This window comes from Vigna angularis, chromosome 10 (assembly GCF_016808095.1).
Source record: "Vigna angularis cultivar LongXiaoDou No.4 chromosome 10, ASM1680809v1, whole genome shotgun sequence".
Taxonomy (NCBI): domain Eukaryota; kingdom Viridiplantae; phylum Streptophyta; class Magnoliopsida; order Fabales; family Fabaceae; genus Vigna; species Vigna angularis.
The window spans coordinates 28,437,960-28,458,096 of record NC_068979.1 but is presented as its reverse complement, the minus strand read 5'-3'; the positions used below and the strand labels follow the sequence as shown (position 1 = coordinate 28,458,096).

The 20,137-nt window shown below is 30.0% G+C and overlaps 1 protein-coding gene across 2 annotated transcripts; it reads right to left on the bottom strand.

Annotated features, from left to right (window-relative positions):
• Nucleotides 1–1,138: 1,138 nt before the first annotated feature.
• On the bottom strand, nucleotides 1,139–4,052 carry LOC108335763 (S-adenosylmethionine decarboxylase proenzyme). 2 transcript variants are annotated; one of them, XM_017571900.2, is made up of 3 exons: nucleotides 3,894–4,052; nucleotides 3,703–3,784; nucleotides 1,139–2,872 (listed from the first exon to the last, which is right to left on the bottom strand). In XM_017571900.2, exon 3 carries the CDS (start codon nucleotides 2,404–2,406, stop codon nucleotides 1,339–1,341), a length of 1,068 nt encoding a protein of 355 aa, XP_017427389.1. In that variant the 5' UTR covers nucleotides 2,407–2,872; nucleotides 3,703–3,784; nucleotides 3,894–4,052; the 3' UTR covers nucleotides 1,139–1,338. The 2 variants fall into 2 exon arrangements, with proteins under 2 accessions (XP_017427389.1, XP_052725163.1); XM_052869203.1 differs by having other exon boundaries at nucleotides 1,139–3,784.
• Between the last annotated feature and the right edge of the window lie 16,085 nt (nucleotides 4,053–20,137).

Sequence of the window (20,137 nt, the reverse complement as noted above, 5' to 3'; positions counted from 1 at the left end):
CAAAAATATTAAATTTAAAAACAATTTCATTTTATTGAATTATAATTTTTTTACATTTTTTAAATTAATTTTAATAATTAACGATAATTTTTCACTCTTTATAAACATTTTTAAATTAAATATAACATTAACAATTATCATTTTATATCATTCTAATAGCTATGGGTATTTTGGTAATTTTAAATTTCTACCAATTCACAATTTTTTTGTTATCTATCACATCAATCAAATCCTACACCAATTCTCAAACTTTATTTCTAAATCTACTTTCACTCACCTTCAAAGTCACTCAAATAAACAACAAAAAAATTACTCTTAAATCCACTCAAATTCATCCACTCACTCTTTCCAAATCATCTTCTTCAATCTCTTCCAAGTAAACAAAGCCTAAAGTGTCATATTGACAAGTCTTTTTAGTTTCAAATTGCTCATGTGTAACTACAAAGTGTGAAATACAGTGAGATTTAAATGTATATAACGAGTCCTTGAATTTATAATTCCATTCCATTGAACTCTTCCATGTTAACACAAATAAAAGGAAGCAAGAAAATAAAATCCAAAAACACATATATCAATCACAAAGATAACAATTTTATTCCAAACAGACCTTCATGTGGAAATAAAGAATAATAGAAAAACTAATAATACCCATCAAATAAAAACATAAATCCATATTCATTAATTTGTGCAATCAATCAAATTCATTGTGCGGTTCAAGTGAACAAAATTTGTTCGATGCTGTGAATTGTCAGTGAATTAGAGAATTGAATTAAAAAGTTCCAAGCAAATGAAGACTTCGAATCAAACTAAATGCGTTAGAGAATTGAATTAGCAAAACATGACGTGTTATCCATACAAATTGAATTAATCATCGTCAAAAAGGTTGGGACTAAAACACAACTTTCAGAGTTTCGAAATTGGATTCACATAGACCGTTCTAAAACAATAACAATGAATAGACGAATATTGCTTTTTTTCAGATTTATCCTAAATTAGAACTATATATTCATTCATATCGTAAATTTATAAACTGAGTGAAGTCTTCCACGATTCACTAAACATGTAATCATTTTCTTTTCTGGGCGAACCCCAAACAATGAAAATAAACATTAGCAATTATAAACCCTAAAAGTGCAAATTTAAAGCAAGTGCTTCCTTTTTATTACACAATTGAAATGTTCAAATGGAAATAGAACTAATAAAAGTCAGAACACAACCAACGTTACAGAAACAAACGCCAGAGACAATAATATTGAAAACACCAAAACAGAAAAACTAATAACGTGTCTGGAAAACCAGACTTATTACAAAAGACAAAGGTTCATAACCACACTTAAACTACTCTTCTTCAACTTCATCTTTCCAACACTTCAGAGTTGATCTAGGTGAAACACAGTCACTGATCTTGACGAATCTTTGGTAGACAACAGAACCACCCATTCCAAGCCCTTCGTGGCTCCACTCTTCACGACAGTATCCCTTCACATCCACAAAAAACATATGTTCAAAGGGCTTGCTTGCACCATCCGCATGAATTGCTACAGAAAATTCATTCGGAAGGAAACATGACAATACCCTGTCAACTAACTCGTTCAGGTTCAAAACTTTAAAGTCGTAGCCCACAGTCTCAAAGCTTGCATAACTGAATCCATCTTCAGGAGTAATATGAATGGTAGAAACAGCACCCCCTTCAACAGAATTCATTGAATAACCACATGGCTCAAAGTCGAAATCGCATATCTCAGAATTCGGAAGAATCTTTCTGATGCCAGAATTAACAGTCATAATGGCAGCTGAAGCAGATTGTTCTTTGTAGAAAATTTGTGCTTTCTCTCTATCCAGGCCCGTCATACACATCTCTAGAGTATAAATATTGTTGTTATCAGATGACATTACAGAATCATCAGATGCAGAGTAGATATGCCATTTCTGCTTTTGGTCTGGACTACCCATGATATAAGCCATGCTGCCTAATCCAAGTTTCCCAAAGTAGTCATTAAGGATAGCTACTTCCTCAGTAAAGCAGCGATGGGGATATGGCTGAGCACCAGGAAAGATGAAACTTCCCCTGGTATACGTTACAGACCTAACTTTAAGAGAAAGCATATCAGCGAACTTCAGTATGGGCGGGATTGCAAGAAGTAACTTTGTAGTCCCACAGGTTTTGATGATGATCTTGTACGCATAAACAAAGAGGCTGGACTCCGACAGTACATAGGAGTCAACATCATCATTTGAGAGCGAAGAGACTATGGTGCAAGCAGCTGGTGTTAGGATCTCATCCAACTGGGATTTCGTAAGAACTCTTAAACCCCTTCCTTCAGGGTCAGCAAATATTCCTGGTTGGGAAAAGCATATTTCCAACCTCTTTTCATAACCTTCAAAACCTATTGCAGAAACTGCCATGGTCGTGTTTCGGGAAAGAAACGAACGCAGTAGGAAACGGCACAGAGTATCTCAAAGAGAGCAATCGGAAAGATGGAGTTTGAAGGAGAGTAGTGAAAACCTAAACGAAAACAAAACAAACAAAAAACTAATAAAACACTGCTTGCATGCAATGACTATCAATCGAAGGACGTATCAGGATGGCTTGCGAGCGCACTGCAAACCAACAAACAAAAACAGCTATTAGCTTGTATCAATAAATTTTCAACTACGGCAATAGAAGAGAGTTCATTTAACAGCAAAATAATAACAATGAATAAGAATTGAAAACTCACGTTGGAGTAAGCAGCAGATCTGAATTTTTTGATGCCACCGTTTGGTCGAATGTCTTCAATGCTGTATCCGAGGGGAGCTTCGTAGAACAATGATTTACTACTACTACTGGACTTCTTTTTACCACCTTTAGACTCCATTAGTTCATTCAGTCCTGAATCACACAATCAACAGACATAAGCAATTGTCCAAACATGCAACTCAATCCAGGAAAGATAATATCACTGCAAACCATATACACGGTATTGATCATGTGTATGACAAGTATGAAAAATAATTTTAAATCGAACAAATCGTGCAAGGTTAATTTTCAGATTCACAAAAATCATATAAAAGCTTTTCTAGTAAAGCAGCAACAAATATATACTTATTAAAAAGAATACTTTATTAATGTTACGAATAATAAGAACTAAGTGTTCTATGAAAAAGCTTTCAACTTTAAAAAGCAAAAGGGGATCACACCCTTGAACAATTCTAAAACAAAGAAAACGATGGAGATCGGTCAAAGATTTAATGCAATAGAAGCGCTCCAAAAAGAAGAAATTGATCAAGAAAAGCGAAAACGAAAAGAAGAAAAAAAGAAAAAAAAAGGAGACACAATTACCACCAACTAAACAATAAGAGGTCCCAGTTATACAAATAGACATCGACATGACAAACAGAAACAAATGCATGAAATACACGAGATAAAGAAAATCGTTTGCATGCCCAACAACGGGAATTGAAATTTCATTAGACAACGGCAATTGGTAATCATTACAAAATACACCAAATAAACACTTTTTTAAGGCGAGAAGGAAAGGAAAGAAAATAATATCAAAATCATTAGAACAATATTAAACATAAAGGACACAAAAGCAAAACGATACCACAATCATATCGAGACAGACAGGGCAAATAAACAAGAGAAAGAAAACAGCGCATCGGATCTAGAAACCTCACTGCAATGGTTACAAAGGAATACATAAAAGGAAGAATTAATACCTGGTTTTATTAATCGATTAAAATGCCGCAATGAATTACGCGGAAAAGACCTTAAATCATCCAATACGAAAAAGCAGAGAATCTGAAATTTCAGGAAACAAAACAGAATCTGTAAAATGAAAATCATGCAGGTGTAAACGATTCAAACGGTGCAGAGTTGGAAAAAGAATAAGGAGAAGATCAACGCATACATATTAGGAGCAGAAGAGGAATCACGATACCAAGCGAAACCCTAAAAATCAAGACGAGTGAAATATTGAGAGAGAGAGAGAGAGAAAGGAGAGGCGCTGAAGAAAACGTAACGAGAAAGAGTTGCGTGTGGTTTGGTGGAGGGGGCAGAAGGTGAATTTATAGGGTGGAGGTGTATGTGAGGGAGGGTTTGCTGTGCATTTTTTTAGGGCCGTCCGTGACTATTGTGAGGGAAGCGAAAAGACGGTCTTGCCCTTGCCTAGTTTCCGGGACGTTTCATCATTGTTCTGGTGATTGGCTGCCGTTTTACTATAATATCCTCTCACCTCTTTTTCGGGATTCTATCTTCCCCATAAAGTTTCTTTTTTATGAGTCATTTTATATTATTCAAATGTGGAAAGATAAGATCGTGTTAATATAACGAGTAGATCTGCCACGCTATATATATATATATATATATATATATATATATATATATATATATATATATATATATTTTTTTTTTTTTTTTTCTCTATTGTATATATGAAATCTTGGAGGAATGCGTATTTTAGATATAGTAAAGGAAAGAAAATGGAATGGAATGAAATGAGTTTGATTATTTTATTTTGCATAGTTTTAATGGAATAAAAATATTTTTATAACGCTTATAAAATAAATTTTGTATTTTGTTATTTGTTATTTGACATATTGAATGAAAATGTCATTTATCATTTTCGTGATATTCTCGTTATATTATTATTATAGTATCTCTTTATGTTAAATTATGAAAACTAAAATGATGAATATTCGTATTAATTATATCTTCTTTATTTTGTTTGATATGATTAATATTTTATTCTATTATGTTACTTAATTTTTTTTATGAATTAAGTAATATTATTATATTATCAGTTATTCTTATACATCACATTTTAAATAAAAATAATAATAAATATTTATTGTTTTTTATCTTAATTACATTGTTATTTTATATTAATTAAAAATTTTCAACGCGATCATATTATTTGTTTTTTATGTTAATTACAATGTTAATTTTATAATAGTTAGTAAACAAAAGTATTTAAATTTATAAATGTAATATTTTAATTTTTTATAGTGTTTAACTATTGTATTGTAGGATACATAACATTTTTAATATTACAAAACAATTTACTCAAGAACTACTATTACATTTATTTGAAAAATAATCACTAGTGCAAAAGTAGCGTATAACATCACGCGTTCAACATTGAACCACTCAATAGCCAACGTTAAAAATAATCGGTGACATTTTTGTAAATAAATACAATTATTAAACGTCGTTTGGAACTGTAATTCGACCCAAAAGGATATAAAACGTCGAATGTCCAGCGTTAAACGTCAAAAGGTTAGTGAATTCAATAAAAATTTGAGCGGGAGATTGAAAATTCATTCACTTTATCTTAGCGCGTGAGACACTCTTCTCTGCTCATTTTTTTCTGGAACGGAGTTTGACAACCATCAGATGTAATCTTTCTTTCATTTGATACAAATGCATGTTAATTTACAACTTTATGTATGGGTTTTTCGTTTGTTTTGACCGATTATTTTCGTGTTCTTGTCCTTCATATGCGCATTTTGTTTTCTCTCTCACTTGTGACAACACTTTATTCCGATGAACCAAGGTTAGTTTTCGTTTTAAAGAACTTATTTGTTAAACTTGTTTGTTGTTATTTTTTTGTTGAACTTGTTTGTTGTTATTGTTTGGTTGAACTTGTTTGTTGTTGTTGTTTGATTGAACTTGTTTGTTGTTTGTCACTGTTGTTTATTGTTGATACTATATTACACGTTCATAGTTCATGCTTTACAAAATATCAAAAACTGAAATTTGTTGTTTTTTTACTTTACAGGTCTCGTAGAGTTGTAAAAAATGATCACAATTAATTAAAAATATAAAAAAAATTGATTAATGTTGATAAAATTTGAGGTTAAATTTAACGTCGAATTTTTTAAATTCGACGTCAATTTAACGTCTCCCGATATGACGTCGTTTTCAAATTTGACGTGAAAGGCCCAAAATATTCGACGTTGTACGTTGTTTTTGTATTAGTGAATATATAATCGCAAATCTATATATATGTCCACCTTTTCATACTACATGAAGATATATTACACTGAGCCAAAAGTGTAATATAGACTTTACTTAATAGAAAGGAAATGACAAAACATTAAGGTTGCAAAGGACAAAGAGTGATTTTGGCAACGCTTTAAGGTGAAAGTCCATCAAACTAATTCACATTTTTTATTAATGTATGTTAAGTCAAGATCAAAACGCAATACATCAATTGAGATGTTTGAATGATTTTATTATTACAGATGAAGGTATGATTCACAGAAATTTCCACATTAAAGCATTTCATAGGCTGTCGGAGATGTTTAGAGATGCACGCAATGCAAGAGAGCACCCTTACTAGATTGGTGAGCAGATATGGAACTCCTTACTCGCACATTGGAATTCGCCAAATTTTTTCAATAAATGTGCTACTGCCTAGAAGAATAGAACTTCGGAAAAAGGTGAGACCCTACATACAGGGGATCAATCATTGTTCATGAACATGTTAAACCTTCATTACTTTTGTATGTGTTTCATAAACTTATGTATTTTATGTTTTATGTACATATATAACATTTTATTTTGTTATAAACACGAAGAGTTGGGACGAGTTAATTCATTGATGAAAGGTATCAGAGATCACATGTATGCAAACACTGTTAATATTAATTGCTTTAAATTTTAAACTTATTCTACTATATCATTTACTAATATTGTGCATAAAGTTTGAACATAAAGAATTTTCAAATCGATTTTCACAAGTCAGATTCGGCCATGGGTCATGTCCTACTGCATCAAACGAGAATAGTGATGACGATGACATGCGTAGGACACAGTGTTGGGTTGATGTCATTAGTGGGAAGAAAAAAGATGAGTCCACGGGGCAAGACAACTTGCTACAAATTACACGGCGGGAAGAGGTACTCTCAACCACCAACCATCTTCTTCCACCAGTGCTGACGAGTTCGTTGTCCACCTCATACAACGACTAGAACAATGCAACCAAGAATACAACGAATTTAGGGACGAGTTTACCGATTCAAACAACTGGTCATGAGATTGCTGCCTGAGTCTTCACAATTGTAGTCCATCGTCCCTCCGACCCAACTACAACCCTATCCATCACCCTCCGTCCCAAAGCACCCCACATTAGTCCAACCTACACTAATCCAACCACCTTTAGAGCAGCAGAATGATGAACAACAACAAGATCATTCTGATGATGACTACATAGATTATTAGTTATTTTGTTAAAGAACATACTTATTTTATAACTATGATGGTGCTTTTGCACTTGCTCATGTTTTATAAACATATAATTTCTTGGTCTAGATGAACATGTTTGATTGGAAATACAAGTTATTAAACTTGAACATCAACATATACTTTATAATTGGATATTGTTTATTGCATCACTGATCGGATTATTGTGGGTTGCATATTTATCACAACTTTAATTGTGTCATTGTAGTTTGAATATAAATATTATGCATGTGTGACGGTGTAGTTGGATAATTAACCAATACAATTACTCTTAAATCTGTCACGTCATTTATGATGGACTTACTAACATGTTTCTTCGATAATTACCGACTATCTATTCCTTCATCCAAATTTTTTCTTTCAAAGTCTTCGAATCTTTGTTTATCTCTCATTATTATTATTGTAGACCGAATTATTAACGATATTCTTAGACAGAAAAACAAAACATTGTAAACGTACGTATAGCTTTGTGTGATTGAGTGGATTAATGATTCCAATAGTGAAGGTGGACAAAAAAAATACAGATATAGTTTTTCCGTCACTTGGCACCTTCCGACAAAGGCAAGAAAAGAAAGAAAGTTTGTGTCCCCTTCGAGTGTACGATTTCTCCAAATTCGAACAGATGAAGATATGATGAATTTTTTTAAGTGTATTTAATTTGGTTTTAAAATGTTTTGAAAATTCTGTATTTAATAAATAAAAATTAAAAGACTGACCATTTTTTTATAATATTCAATGAATAGTATCAAGTTTTTTTGGGGGGGACAAAACTTGTTGAGATTTTAAATCAGTAATAAATAATAATGATTTTCCAAATCTTACCGATTTAATGAATTATTTTATTAATTTAATTTTTATAGGTATTGTATGACTGTTATTAAATTTTTTCCATATCCAATTGATTGTTTTATATTATCGTGTTACGTTATTACTTTGTACAATTAATTTTTAGGTTATGGATCTTATTATTATATATGATATATATTTAATCAATAAAAATAGGAGTTTCTCGCTTTTTTATTTGATTTTTATACGTTATTTATTCATTGATCTACGTTTTTTTCAAAACATTTTTCTTTACGCATAATATTGTCATGATCAAAGTTAAACTAGTTATGGTCAAATGTATTGTTAATTAGTTGAAAAGGCAGGAATATTTTAAAAAATAAGAAAGAATAAGTCAAAAGATGATATTTTATATTTTTTTAAAAGTAAAAAATTGTCAATAAATTTGTGAAATGAAATTTTTCTCATTGATAAAGGAAGCGATGAAGGGAATGGAGTCCTAAAATGTGAATGTTAAATTTTTTTATTACATATTTGCATAATATACTTATAAATTTATATAATCATAAAATCACCTCCAAATTCAATTAAATTGTGTACAAATAGAAGAAATTCTACTAATTAGGAGGGGAGTATCAAAATAATCTTATGTTGGTTTTAAGTAAAATCTTTCCCTACTAGTCTTTCATTATATTTTTCTATGGATTCATTAAGACAGTGTTTTTTTTTTAAGTTTACTTATAACCAATCAATTCGATCTTTTATAAAAGTGTATCAGAGTTCGAGTATTATTTTTATTAATATAATCAATTTTATATTCCTCATGATCTTATCCTAATGTTTTGCATTAGTAGCACTATTGAATAATTTCCAACCATAAAAGCTATCCAAAAAATCATTTTTTCCTTTTTCTTAAAATTCTTAAATCCTCACATATGTTTCTATTAGTGATTTCTATAAGTTGTTCATATGTATTGTTAACCTTTAAAGGGAAAATATGTTTAGAGAACTCAACAATTTTAGTTTCTATTATACTACTATAATCAATTACATCCCTTTTAAAAACAAGAAACCTACAAATAAAACTATGTTCCACATAATAAAAAAATCATAAATTCAAAAGTTTGATAGCATATTTTTCTTTCTTTTTTAAGATCAAGAAAAATCATTTTAACTAGACACTCCAACGTTCTTAAGTATTTAATATTAGATTAGTAACCTTTCAATGATATGATGTCTTACTCATTTTCTAATTTGGTACTTTATTTTTGTGAAAAACATGTTGTAAGAATTAATAAACATAACATTAATCATTTGCTTAGTAGTCATATTTTTCCTCTCACTGACACCATTAGATTCAGTTAATATTGTGGGGTTAGTTCATAGAGTATATCTTCTTTTACACAATAACCATTAAATAAAATATATTTCTCACCTTTATCCAATCTAATTCTTTTAACTTTCCATATAATTGATTTTCTACTTCCATGTTGTAAGATTAAATTGTATCAAAATGTAAAAATAGGTGAAATACACAAGAAAAGAGGTTTAAATAGTGTATTGAAAACTTAAGTAGTTTTTCACAGTATTGTGTCTAATAGCATACTCTTTGACACAACTTTGAATTGCAAGATAAAATAATACAATTTTTTTAGAGAATGTTTTAAAAAATTCTCCTTAGTTAGTTCATGTTTTATAACAAACAATATAAATTTAATTAAGGATATTAAGGGTTTACGCGTTTTTATATTGGTTTGTTTGTAAAAGCAAACTACATCCATGTTTTGGCCAACTTGATCAAGTTTCACTGAGAAAACAAACAATAGGAAGACAAATGAATGCTATTTGCACCTTATCTACTTGTGGCTAAAACAACCTAATTCTTCATTGAACATACAATCACTCTTTGTTAAAAACTGTGGGTTTTGTTTGGAATGCAACAACTTTTAGTTAAAAATGGAGCGTTAACCATTATGGGCTAAACAACCTAAAGTATTCTTTGGAACTCAACCACTGTTGGTTAAAAGCTGGGTATTATATGAAACACGGACACTCATGGCTAACACTAGATTGTTTGGAAAATAATGACATCATCTCCAAGATCATATGTTCATGAAAGCAAATGAAGAAGAAATGGTTCGACGATGGTGTTTAATGGTGATAAGTAGGTGCTCTTAAAAGAGATTAGACCAATTCTCAAGGAAAGATAGCTAAAGAAAACCTAGAAGGGGAGCTCTAACCTAGATTGATTCACAAAGAAAGAAATATTTATAGTGATCTCAACAAATATTCTCCACTATATTAATGAAGGAATTTATAAGAGGGTTGCTACTCTATTTATTGGAACAAGGGAGAGCTAAGCTTCTCCAAAAGAAGAGCGAAAATTCAAAAGGCAAGGTCATGTTTCCCACATGGAGAAGGGACATAACATATCCCATATAGGGTTGCTTGAGACCCAAGCTAGCCCAAATAATCCTAGTTCTCATATCTCATGCACAAGGTCCACCTTATCTAGGCCCAAGTTATTCTACTAGGCCCAAAAGCCCAAACAAGGCCCAAATACATGACCCATAAAATCCTATACTACTCAGCCCAAATACAAGCCCAAAAGAAATACAAACAAAGAGTCTTAGACCAAAATCTTCACATCCTGCTTAGCCAATTTGAACATCAACTTCGACATACAAAGTTGTGAGGAAGCTCAATCTTCTTGTATCCTTTTGGCCATTGCTCTTGTTGTAGGCTCCTTGGCTAGAGGTATGTCATCATCCCTTCCCTCTTAAGAAGGATTTGACCTCAAATCTAAAGGATTTTCCTCATTATCAGTTCCACATGCAACAAGGAATAAGGTCATTGACATTAAAGATGCAATTAACTTTGTACTTCTTAGGCAGTTATAGCCTATAAGCTTTGATATTCACTCTTTTAAGGTCTCTAAAGGTATCATCTCCTCAGGGACTAAGTTTGAACTTTCTTTGTTTAGGAAATCTATCTTTGTTTAAGTGAAGACAAACCTAATCTCCTTCCCCAAAGATGATCTCTCTCCTTCCCCTATTATTGTACCTTGCGTCCCTCTCAGCTTGTTGCTGAATTTGATTTTTAACCCTAAAGTATCTGAAAAAGACTAGAAGAGGGGTTGAACAAAGTTAATAGAAAAAAAATTTCGCAACCTTTATGATACAGCACGTTCGTTGAGTATGAGATTTGTCAAATAATTGTTTAACGCTCGACTTGCAAGTGGTTATAAACAGTAACTTTTTTCACGTGCTATTCAATATATATAGTGTAGAGGTTGTAAAAACTTCCTTAGTTAAAGATCAATCGTTTAGTATGGAATGATTCTTGTTTTGTAAAAACTAAAGTGCAACTGGAGGTTTTATAAGAGAAGCATTTAGACAGAGATAAATAATAAATGCACAGATATTTTTATATTGGTTCACTCCAATTGAGTAACGTCTGGTCTCCTCTATCCATATATAATCTTTAACAAGTGGGAGAGAATTTTTATTTTTATTTTCTTATTTACCAAATAATCCAAAAAAATCCGATATTTGTCTGTTTTTTTGAACCAAACATACCAGTAGAGTAACTGTTGTATATTGAATGTGTGTTTGATTTGGGGTCAAATGAGACCAAAAGCATATTCATAATCTACATAAAACACTGGACGACTAAATTTTCCGCATCCAAAATTTGGATTCAAGATCAACAGTATATTGCATACGAAATGTTCCATTAACATATTATTGTTCTTATCTCTAATATCCTTTGTCACAGTTATTTTCTTTCAAGAGAATCACTTTTTATTAATAATAACTTATTTCAGTTTTTCAACTGCTTGTTTCAGTTTCTGAAATAACCAAAAACTAAAGAAAATTAAAATCCAATTAATATCAAAAAATGTTTAAATTAGTTCATTATAAAACCTTTAAAAGATGAACTTTACAACAAACAAACCTAAACAATAAAAATTTCCTTTTATATAAGTCCATAAACAATAACCACTAAAACTATTTTATATTAAATCAATTTGTTTTAATCTTAAGCAAATAACATAAATTATATCATCTATTACTATATTTGCATTTTTTCTTCTCTTCATCTCAATTATCAAACAACAGTCCAATGTCATGAATCATTGTTCAAAACTGAAAATTATACATTGGACATAAAAGGTCGGTGATTTAATATGATTGGGTCATTTTTAGGTCTAAATCATTAGGATGAGGCACTTTTATATGATCCATCGATGAATTATAGACATAAGAAAGAGAGAGAGAGGAATCAGATCCCAGTAGGAAAGATAGGGTTTTGTTGGTAAGATTTGGATGACAAGACGAGACTGCAGCTAAAGATTCCACCTCACGTGACACACACTTTTCTGGTTTTTACTTTCCATGTGTCCAAAATACTCCATTAATATAATTCAAATAAGTGAGAATTATTTTTCATGTTATATTTGATTGATTTCTAAATCTAAACTTTAAGATCATACAAAAGTTATTTCAGCGCTATTGTTATTGTTATAAAGTTGGATGATGTACCTCAAATAATAAAAGTGTGCTAGAAATTTCATAAAGAGTGGTGGGCTTTATGAAATTGGGAATAAAAGTGAGTTAGATAATTTTTTTCTAAAAATATTTAAACATTAGATTTTGTTTAAGACATAGTTTTGGAAACTAATGATATTTTGTTGATAATTTGAATTGAATTATACCGAAATCAAATTTTAAGATTCTATGTTTTGTAAAAAAAAATATGATTCAAAAATGGAGAAAGTGGACTTGTTTGACTAAAAAAAGGAAGAAAGAAATATATAACTTTTTTATTACCCTTCTGTTAGAACGAATTATTTATATCAAATATATTGATTAGTACAATTGAGATCATGAGCACACTATGATATTTGTAGTTTGTTCTAGGTTTAATATCATACTTTTCTTATAATTATAGTAATGATTTAATACTTTTTTATTTACTTATATTATTTAATGTCGTTCCTATATTTTTCAAATGTCAATACATCTTTTGTTAATTAATGTTAATGTGGTTTTGTTAATTAATGTTAATGTGGTTTAGAGATGGTGAGTTGATATTTGTTAATACAACCACCTATTATTTTTACCTATTTATTGTTTAATTTCAAAGGCAAATTTTTATGTGTTTATTGCTCAATATCTCAATAACAAGAATCACGTTGAGTCATTTAAAAAAGGGTAAATCTATTTTTGATCCCGTAACTTTTAGTGAAAATTAGAATTAGTCTCTCTTCAAAACTTTGGACTAATTTAGTCCCCAAACTTTAGAAATGTGTGAATTTAGTCCTTTTAACCAAATTTTGTTAACTTTATTTGATGTTTCAAACGCATTTCTCAGTTAACATTGAAGCAAAAATGTGTCAAATAGTATAAACAACTCAAATGCTATCATGAAACGCACTTGAAACATCAAATAAACCTAACAAAATTTAGTTCAAGGGACTAAATTCACACATTTTTAAAGTTTGGGGACTAAATTAGGTCAAAGTTTTAAAGATGGACTAATTCCAAATTTTACTAAAAGTTAAGGGATTAAAAACATATTTAACCCTTTAAAAAATTATAAGAACTACATTTGATCAAAATAATTAATAGGATTACTATATTTTTAGTCCTAAATTATAATACGATATATTTTTGTTTTTATCTCAAACTTTAATTATGTTATATTTATATATTTAAGAAATACATCGATCAAGTCTTTTTTCTAAGTGACAAACATGTTAAATATAAATTCACAAGTTTCTTTCCATTCAAGATATTAACATTTGTCACATAAAAACTCAGTTAACGTTATTGGCTGAAATGATTGCATTCTTAAGTTTAGGAATCTAATAGGATCAAAGTTTGAGATATTAATAACAAAATGACTTAATACCTCTTTTGGTTTCTCGAAAAAGGGTTGTATTCAAAATGGTCCTACCTTTTTTAAAAAGTAACAAATGATCTCAACTTTTGAAAATGGTAAGACCGTTTTGAAAAGTTGGGATCATTTGTTACTTTTAAAAAAGGTAGGATCATTTTGAACACAACCCCTCCTTCGAGGGACCAAAAGAAGTATTTAAGCCTAACAAAATTATGAAGATTTGAATGATAAACATTTAACACACTCATTGGAATTAGGATATATAAATATTATGTATTAAGTTTATTATAAATATAGTTAATTATAATTGTTTGTAATCATTTAATGAACTAGTTAATTAGTATAATCAACAAATTCCATATTGATTTGTGTAAGGATAACATAAAAAATTAAGGTGATTACTATATATAAATGTGTCACATTTAAGACCAAAGTCAATACTCTAATCTCGAGTAGATTGTCTCATGGTTCAAAGGTTGTCTTTCACTCTAAATTTCTCGTAATAGTTTATCTAAAACCGTTCGGAGATACTTGTAGAAAGCACTCTAATGTCAAAGCCAACTCAACGTTTTACAGTTTAGATGGTTCAATAAAGACAATCTCCTACATCCTTATCTTAAACTTAAACCTACATTTATAGATTTTGGAGTGGACTTATAATTAGCAACAATCCATTTACCGTCTAATTTTTGTTAATTATATTTTACCTTAAAGTTATTTAACATTAGAGTTAATTGACTGTAACTGATTCGACGGTCATACCGTATAGTAAATATATATTAGAAAATAAACTACAAATCCATCTTCACAAACCCAACTTCCAGTGTCTCGACTCTAATCCATTGAATGACTTTAAGTCAAATGAACCACAAATAAATAACCTACCCTTTATTTATTTATAGGTTTAATGTCTCTTTAGGTCCTTATTTTCGTCCAGAATCTCAAATAGGTCATCTTCTTTTTCGGCGTCTCGATTGAGTCCTTATTTTTGTAAAATTGAATCAAATAGGGACTTTCTGTCAAATTGAAAAGACGCCGTTAAGGAGGGCGTTACGTGGCATGCTGACAGTGTCTTTTTAAATGATGTGGCATTAAAAACGTGTGTGAAGTGTATTTTTTTAATTTTTGAATTAAAAAATAGAGTGCAAAAAGGGAAAATAAAATTTAAATAAGGGCAAAGTGGTCATCTTATTTCGTAGAATACATGGAAAGGTCAAAAAGCACTGCCAGCACCAAACATTGCTCTGGGAAAGTCATCCTTCATCTTCTCCGGTAACCAAATCATGCATCCATGACAGCCACCAAAACAGAACTGCAAATTGCAGGAACCCAACCATTTTGGGTGTTGCCTCTGCAGAAAAAAAAGTAGCTCTTGAAATCATTCAACTAATAAAAAAGAAGTATAAAAGTTCTCTATTCTCTTCAAGATTTGATGATCAACAAATATATATTTTAAATACTCACTGTCTAAGCATAAAAACCTTCCACCTCCAAAAAATTTTCCAGAATCTGAAACAAAGAACAGCCAACTTCTCAAAAATTAAACTCTTGTACCTACCACAATCACATAGTCTGCGATTACACCACCAGTAATAAACTAACATTATCGTGAACACTAAGTGAAAATAATTGATAATAAATAATTAAAACACGTATCAGCATCCAAATGTTCCTAGAGAACAACCAAAGACATTCAGCAAACAATACCGTTACATTTACAAGTACCACAGCAAAAATTCAGAACCCCAACTTTTTACTTCTTTCAAAAGAAAAACATTTCATCAGACAAACGAAGCATGAATGGGATGAGGATGGGATGCGACGTCTAGAACAAAATCCAATACTATACCTAAATTCACATATCAACATTCATTTAGCAGTCAAATCCATAACATAATTTCAGCACAACACAGAACCAGATCCAGAAATTATTCATCATCTGAAAACCCTTGAGAGAAGAAAAAAACTCATACCTTAAAGGAAGAAAACCTGAAAACCTAACAAAGGAGAAGACAGGAGTGTCAACGTCGTCAGCGTGAGGCGCCTTTCCTTTGCCTCGCCGTCGCCGTCGTGAACTCGACAGAGGAGATCAAATGAGCTTGCGGCGGCGGGAAGAGAGATTGGAGATGAGATTCGTTTCTCTTGAGGGGGGAGGCGATTTGTTCCTGTGGTTGGGTTGTGTTTGCTGCAATGCCCGACCCGTGTAACATTGTTGTTTCATGCCTTCCACCTCCTTCACCGGCGGACCACTTCGCTGACCTCGAGGACCAGATCGTCGAAAGATCCTCCAAGGCCAACTTCAACTCCTTCGTCGGCTCCGCCTCCTTCATCTTTCTCTCACAAACCCTGATTTCGCATTCCTCAATTGCAGAGAAAGATACTACCTTTAATTTCTTTTTCCCAATTTACCCTCAATTTTTTAATTTAGAAATTATAAAAACACGTTAATAATGTATAAACTGCCACGTCATTTAAAATAATATACTGACTATGCCACGTAATTCAAACTTAAACGGCCGTTTGTCCATTTTAACGGAAGGTCTTTAATTACTTTAATTTTACAAAAATAAAGATCCAATTGAGACACCGAAAAAGAAGGAACCTATTTGAAATTATGAAGTAGTCTGAGGTTCGTTTACCCTCAAGTTAAAATAACTTGTGTTACATAACTTTTACACATAAAGTAAAGTGTAATAATAATACAATAAAGACAAATGAGTAGATAAACAATAGTTGCTAGTGGTTCTTGACATGTAAACGTAGAACGACACGATATTTTTATCATCATGTAATGCCTAGTACTATTTTAACTTTGATATGGAATGAAAAAAAAAAAAAAACTTTATGAAATGCCAAATAAAGTTGGGTGCCGTAAAAGGAGAAAAAGTTGAGACTGTTTGTCCTTTCACTAAAATCGAAGCAGAAGCAAACGCAGCAGTGCAATAGGATGAGAGAAAAAGATACGCCTTAATATTGTCTGGACAGCAAAAATGACCCTAAATTCCTTTCAATTTTGATAATGACGTCCTTCCTTTTTTTAAACTTAAATTTCATAATGGGCTGAACAAATCAAACCAAAGCAAATATAATTTGAATGACTTGGTTCTTAAAATCGTTTTATATTCCTAATAAAAAAGGCATGCATTTCAATATAAAATTAAGTTTGTGATCTTGGTTTTGTTCTCATTATCTATTGACTTTATTAATTAAATTTGGTGGATATTTTAGAGTGATCTTTCTTTTTTAACATAGCTTTTTTTTATTCATAAAACTAACATCTGGAACTTTCATCTTCATATTCGAATTCCGTTTAAGGTTTATATAATATTGAAATGAGACAATTTTTTAGTATAAGACCATCCTATTCTTTATCGACTTTTAATCTTGTTTAAACCGATTAAGATCATTATAAATAACACAACTTTCTCTTGAAATCTTGTCTAATATATTTTTTCTTTATTATATATTATTTTATGTTATATTAAATTTTATTATATTCTCAAAATTTGTGTCTATATAATTTTTTCAGTCAAATTTATCATAACTCGTAATATTTATGTCAGAGTCAAATTTTGTTGAAAATACGCCATCTTTTACTTCTATAATTAATGTATTATTATTGCAATAACATCATAATTATTTATTTAAATTTAATAGAAGAAACTTGTACTTGTTCCTGGAAGAAAAATATAACTAAACTAAAAATACTGAAAATAGTAAGATGAAATTGAGAATTATAATAATATTATTTAAATTTTAAAAAGTCCGATAATATCGTTAAATTTAATTATTAATACTTATTTTGTTTTTAAAAATAGAGATAATGTGTTTAAATTGTTATTTGTCTTTATCTCCAAGCACCGAAACAAGTATTAATCTAAATTTATGTTGAATTTTGAGAAGAAGAAAATAAATGGAGAATCTAAAATATGAGAATATTTGAATTTTAATGAGAAATATGACGTGGCAATATACGAGCCTTGAAAATTTTGCTTGTGAAGATTATTTCTTGCCTCACATTTGGCAGGCTATGCAAACTCTGTACCAAATCGATGAGAGCCCTTCGTATTTTGGAAAAGCAAAACTCAAATTTGGTGAGAAACAATAAAAGAGAAAGAGAAAAGGAACGCTATCTTGTTTTGGCATCTGAATTATTGCACTCTGCCACTGCCAACTTTTGTTGAATAATAAATGCGTGCTTCTTCGGATTTTTAATATTCTCTATGGTCCAACCTCAAAACTTGTCGTGACTCCCCCACTTGTACCTAAAATCACACAAAAACAAAACCAATTATATATTTTGTATATACTAGCTGTATTGCATTACTAGAGTTTTCACACACGTCACAGTTACTTTTACCTAGTTTTTAGGGAAAGAAACGGATCAATAAATAAATATTAATTTAATCAAATATCTTATAAGTGCTTGGATGAAGCCCAAAGGGAGATATAAATTGTTTAAGGATAATATTATTTCAAGACGACAACATTTTAACATTATTTATGTGTGTGATTGGTTTATATTGGTGTTTATGATTATTATTATTGATTATAAAGTAATAATGGATCAATCATAGAATGACACGTAGATGATATTAAAATGTTGTCAAAAGAATGTTGTTAAAATATCATTATTCATTGTTTAAATGCATGTCTAGTTTATTAAATTAACCGTGAATTCACCATTTTTTTAATTTTGGTTTTCCTGTTAATAGACATAGGATTATTCTTTTTATGAATGTGATGAAAATGAGTTGGAGTGGGTAAGTAGTTATCCGTTTACTAGTATGTCCCATTTAAAAGAAAATTTGTTATTTATTTGAATATTCAATTATAACATATTTGTGAGTTATTTTATATTTATATACAATATATTATTATACTAAAATTATTTAAAAAAATTAATTTAATAAAAATAAGATTGAATTATATTTAAATTTCACCTCTTAACATATAAATTAGAATTTATCTTAATAGAATTTATTATTGATTAAATTTATTGTTGAATTATTTATTTTAGATTTAATTTTATATTTGAGATATATATTTGATTTAAGAAAATATATTGAAAATTTAACATTAATTAAAATAATATTAATTTAGAAAATATAAGTGAATGTAATTCATTGAGTTAGTGTTAAAGTTCAGTTCTTAATGTTATATTATTTATATCAAAATATCATTCTTTATTTCAAGTGTAGATGTTGGATGAATAAGTCATATTCCATCGTTAACATATGCCTAATATAGAACTCTCGGCACCTAACAAATATCTACTTGCACACCAAAACATAAACAAAACTGTTACAGTTTATTTTATAGTTTTGAAAATGAATGAAGTATATATTAATGGTTTGGATGGAGTGAGAGGGAAGATAAATTGTAAAATGGTAAGGATTACTTTTTTTAAGGAAATTGATAATCATACACATTCATATAAAACCTTCCCAATTAGCATTGCAGCTGTCTTATTATTGCATATCATGATTTTATGGTTCTTTTTATTAAAAAGTAGATAACTAAGTCAATTTTAATTAACTATCATAAATTTTAAAATTATATTTAATATCGTTATTAGAGATGAAAATATGAAAGATTAAATAAGACTTAACTAAATCAATTTGTTGGAAAAGTATTCACGACTTTAATAATATGTTATTTTAACTAGGATTTCTCCAAATTGGATAAAATAAACTTTGTAAAATCAAATTTTTGAGCCATATTAGACAATAGTTGTGTAATATGAAAAATCTAGGAAAGAGCTTTTCGGAAAACATGAAAAACATTACATAAAGAGCTTTTTGAAATAAGTTCTTTTTTGCATTTTCTCTCTTCTTCCTCTTTTGTGTTCTTTCCCTCTTCTTCTTCCTCTCTAGTGATGGTGATGGTGTAAGAGGTGAAGGCAACACTAACCAACACTAACCATTTTATCTTTTGTAAAATTGACTTTGGAGTTACATGTTTTTTGTAAACTTTCTTGAACAAACTTTCTGGAAGTTCCAGAAAAGTATTTAAGAGATTTCAGAATGGGATTTTTAGAATGAGATTTTCAAAATACACTAAATGCATTTTGGAATGGAATTTCCAGAATAAACTTTTCAAAATACATATAATTCCTTCTAAAATGAGTTTTATGAAATAATTTTATATGAAATATGTTTCAGGAAGAATTTTTCCAAACACAAATATATTTCGAAAAAAACTTTCGAAATTACATTT

Coding starts and splice junctions, on each gene's coding strand:
- LOC108335763 (XM_052869203.1), bottom strand. CDS start 2,406: ATGGCAGTTTCTGCAATAGGTTTTGAAGGTTATGAAAAGAGGTTGGAA.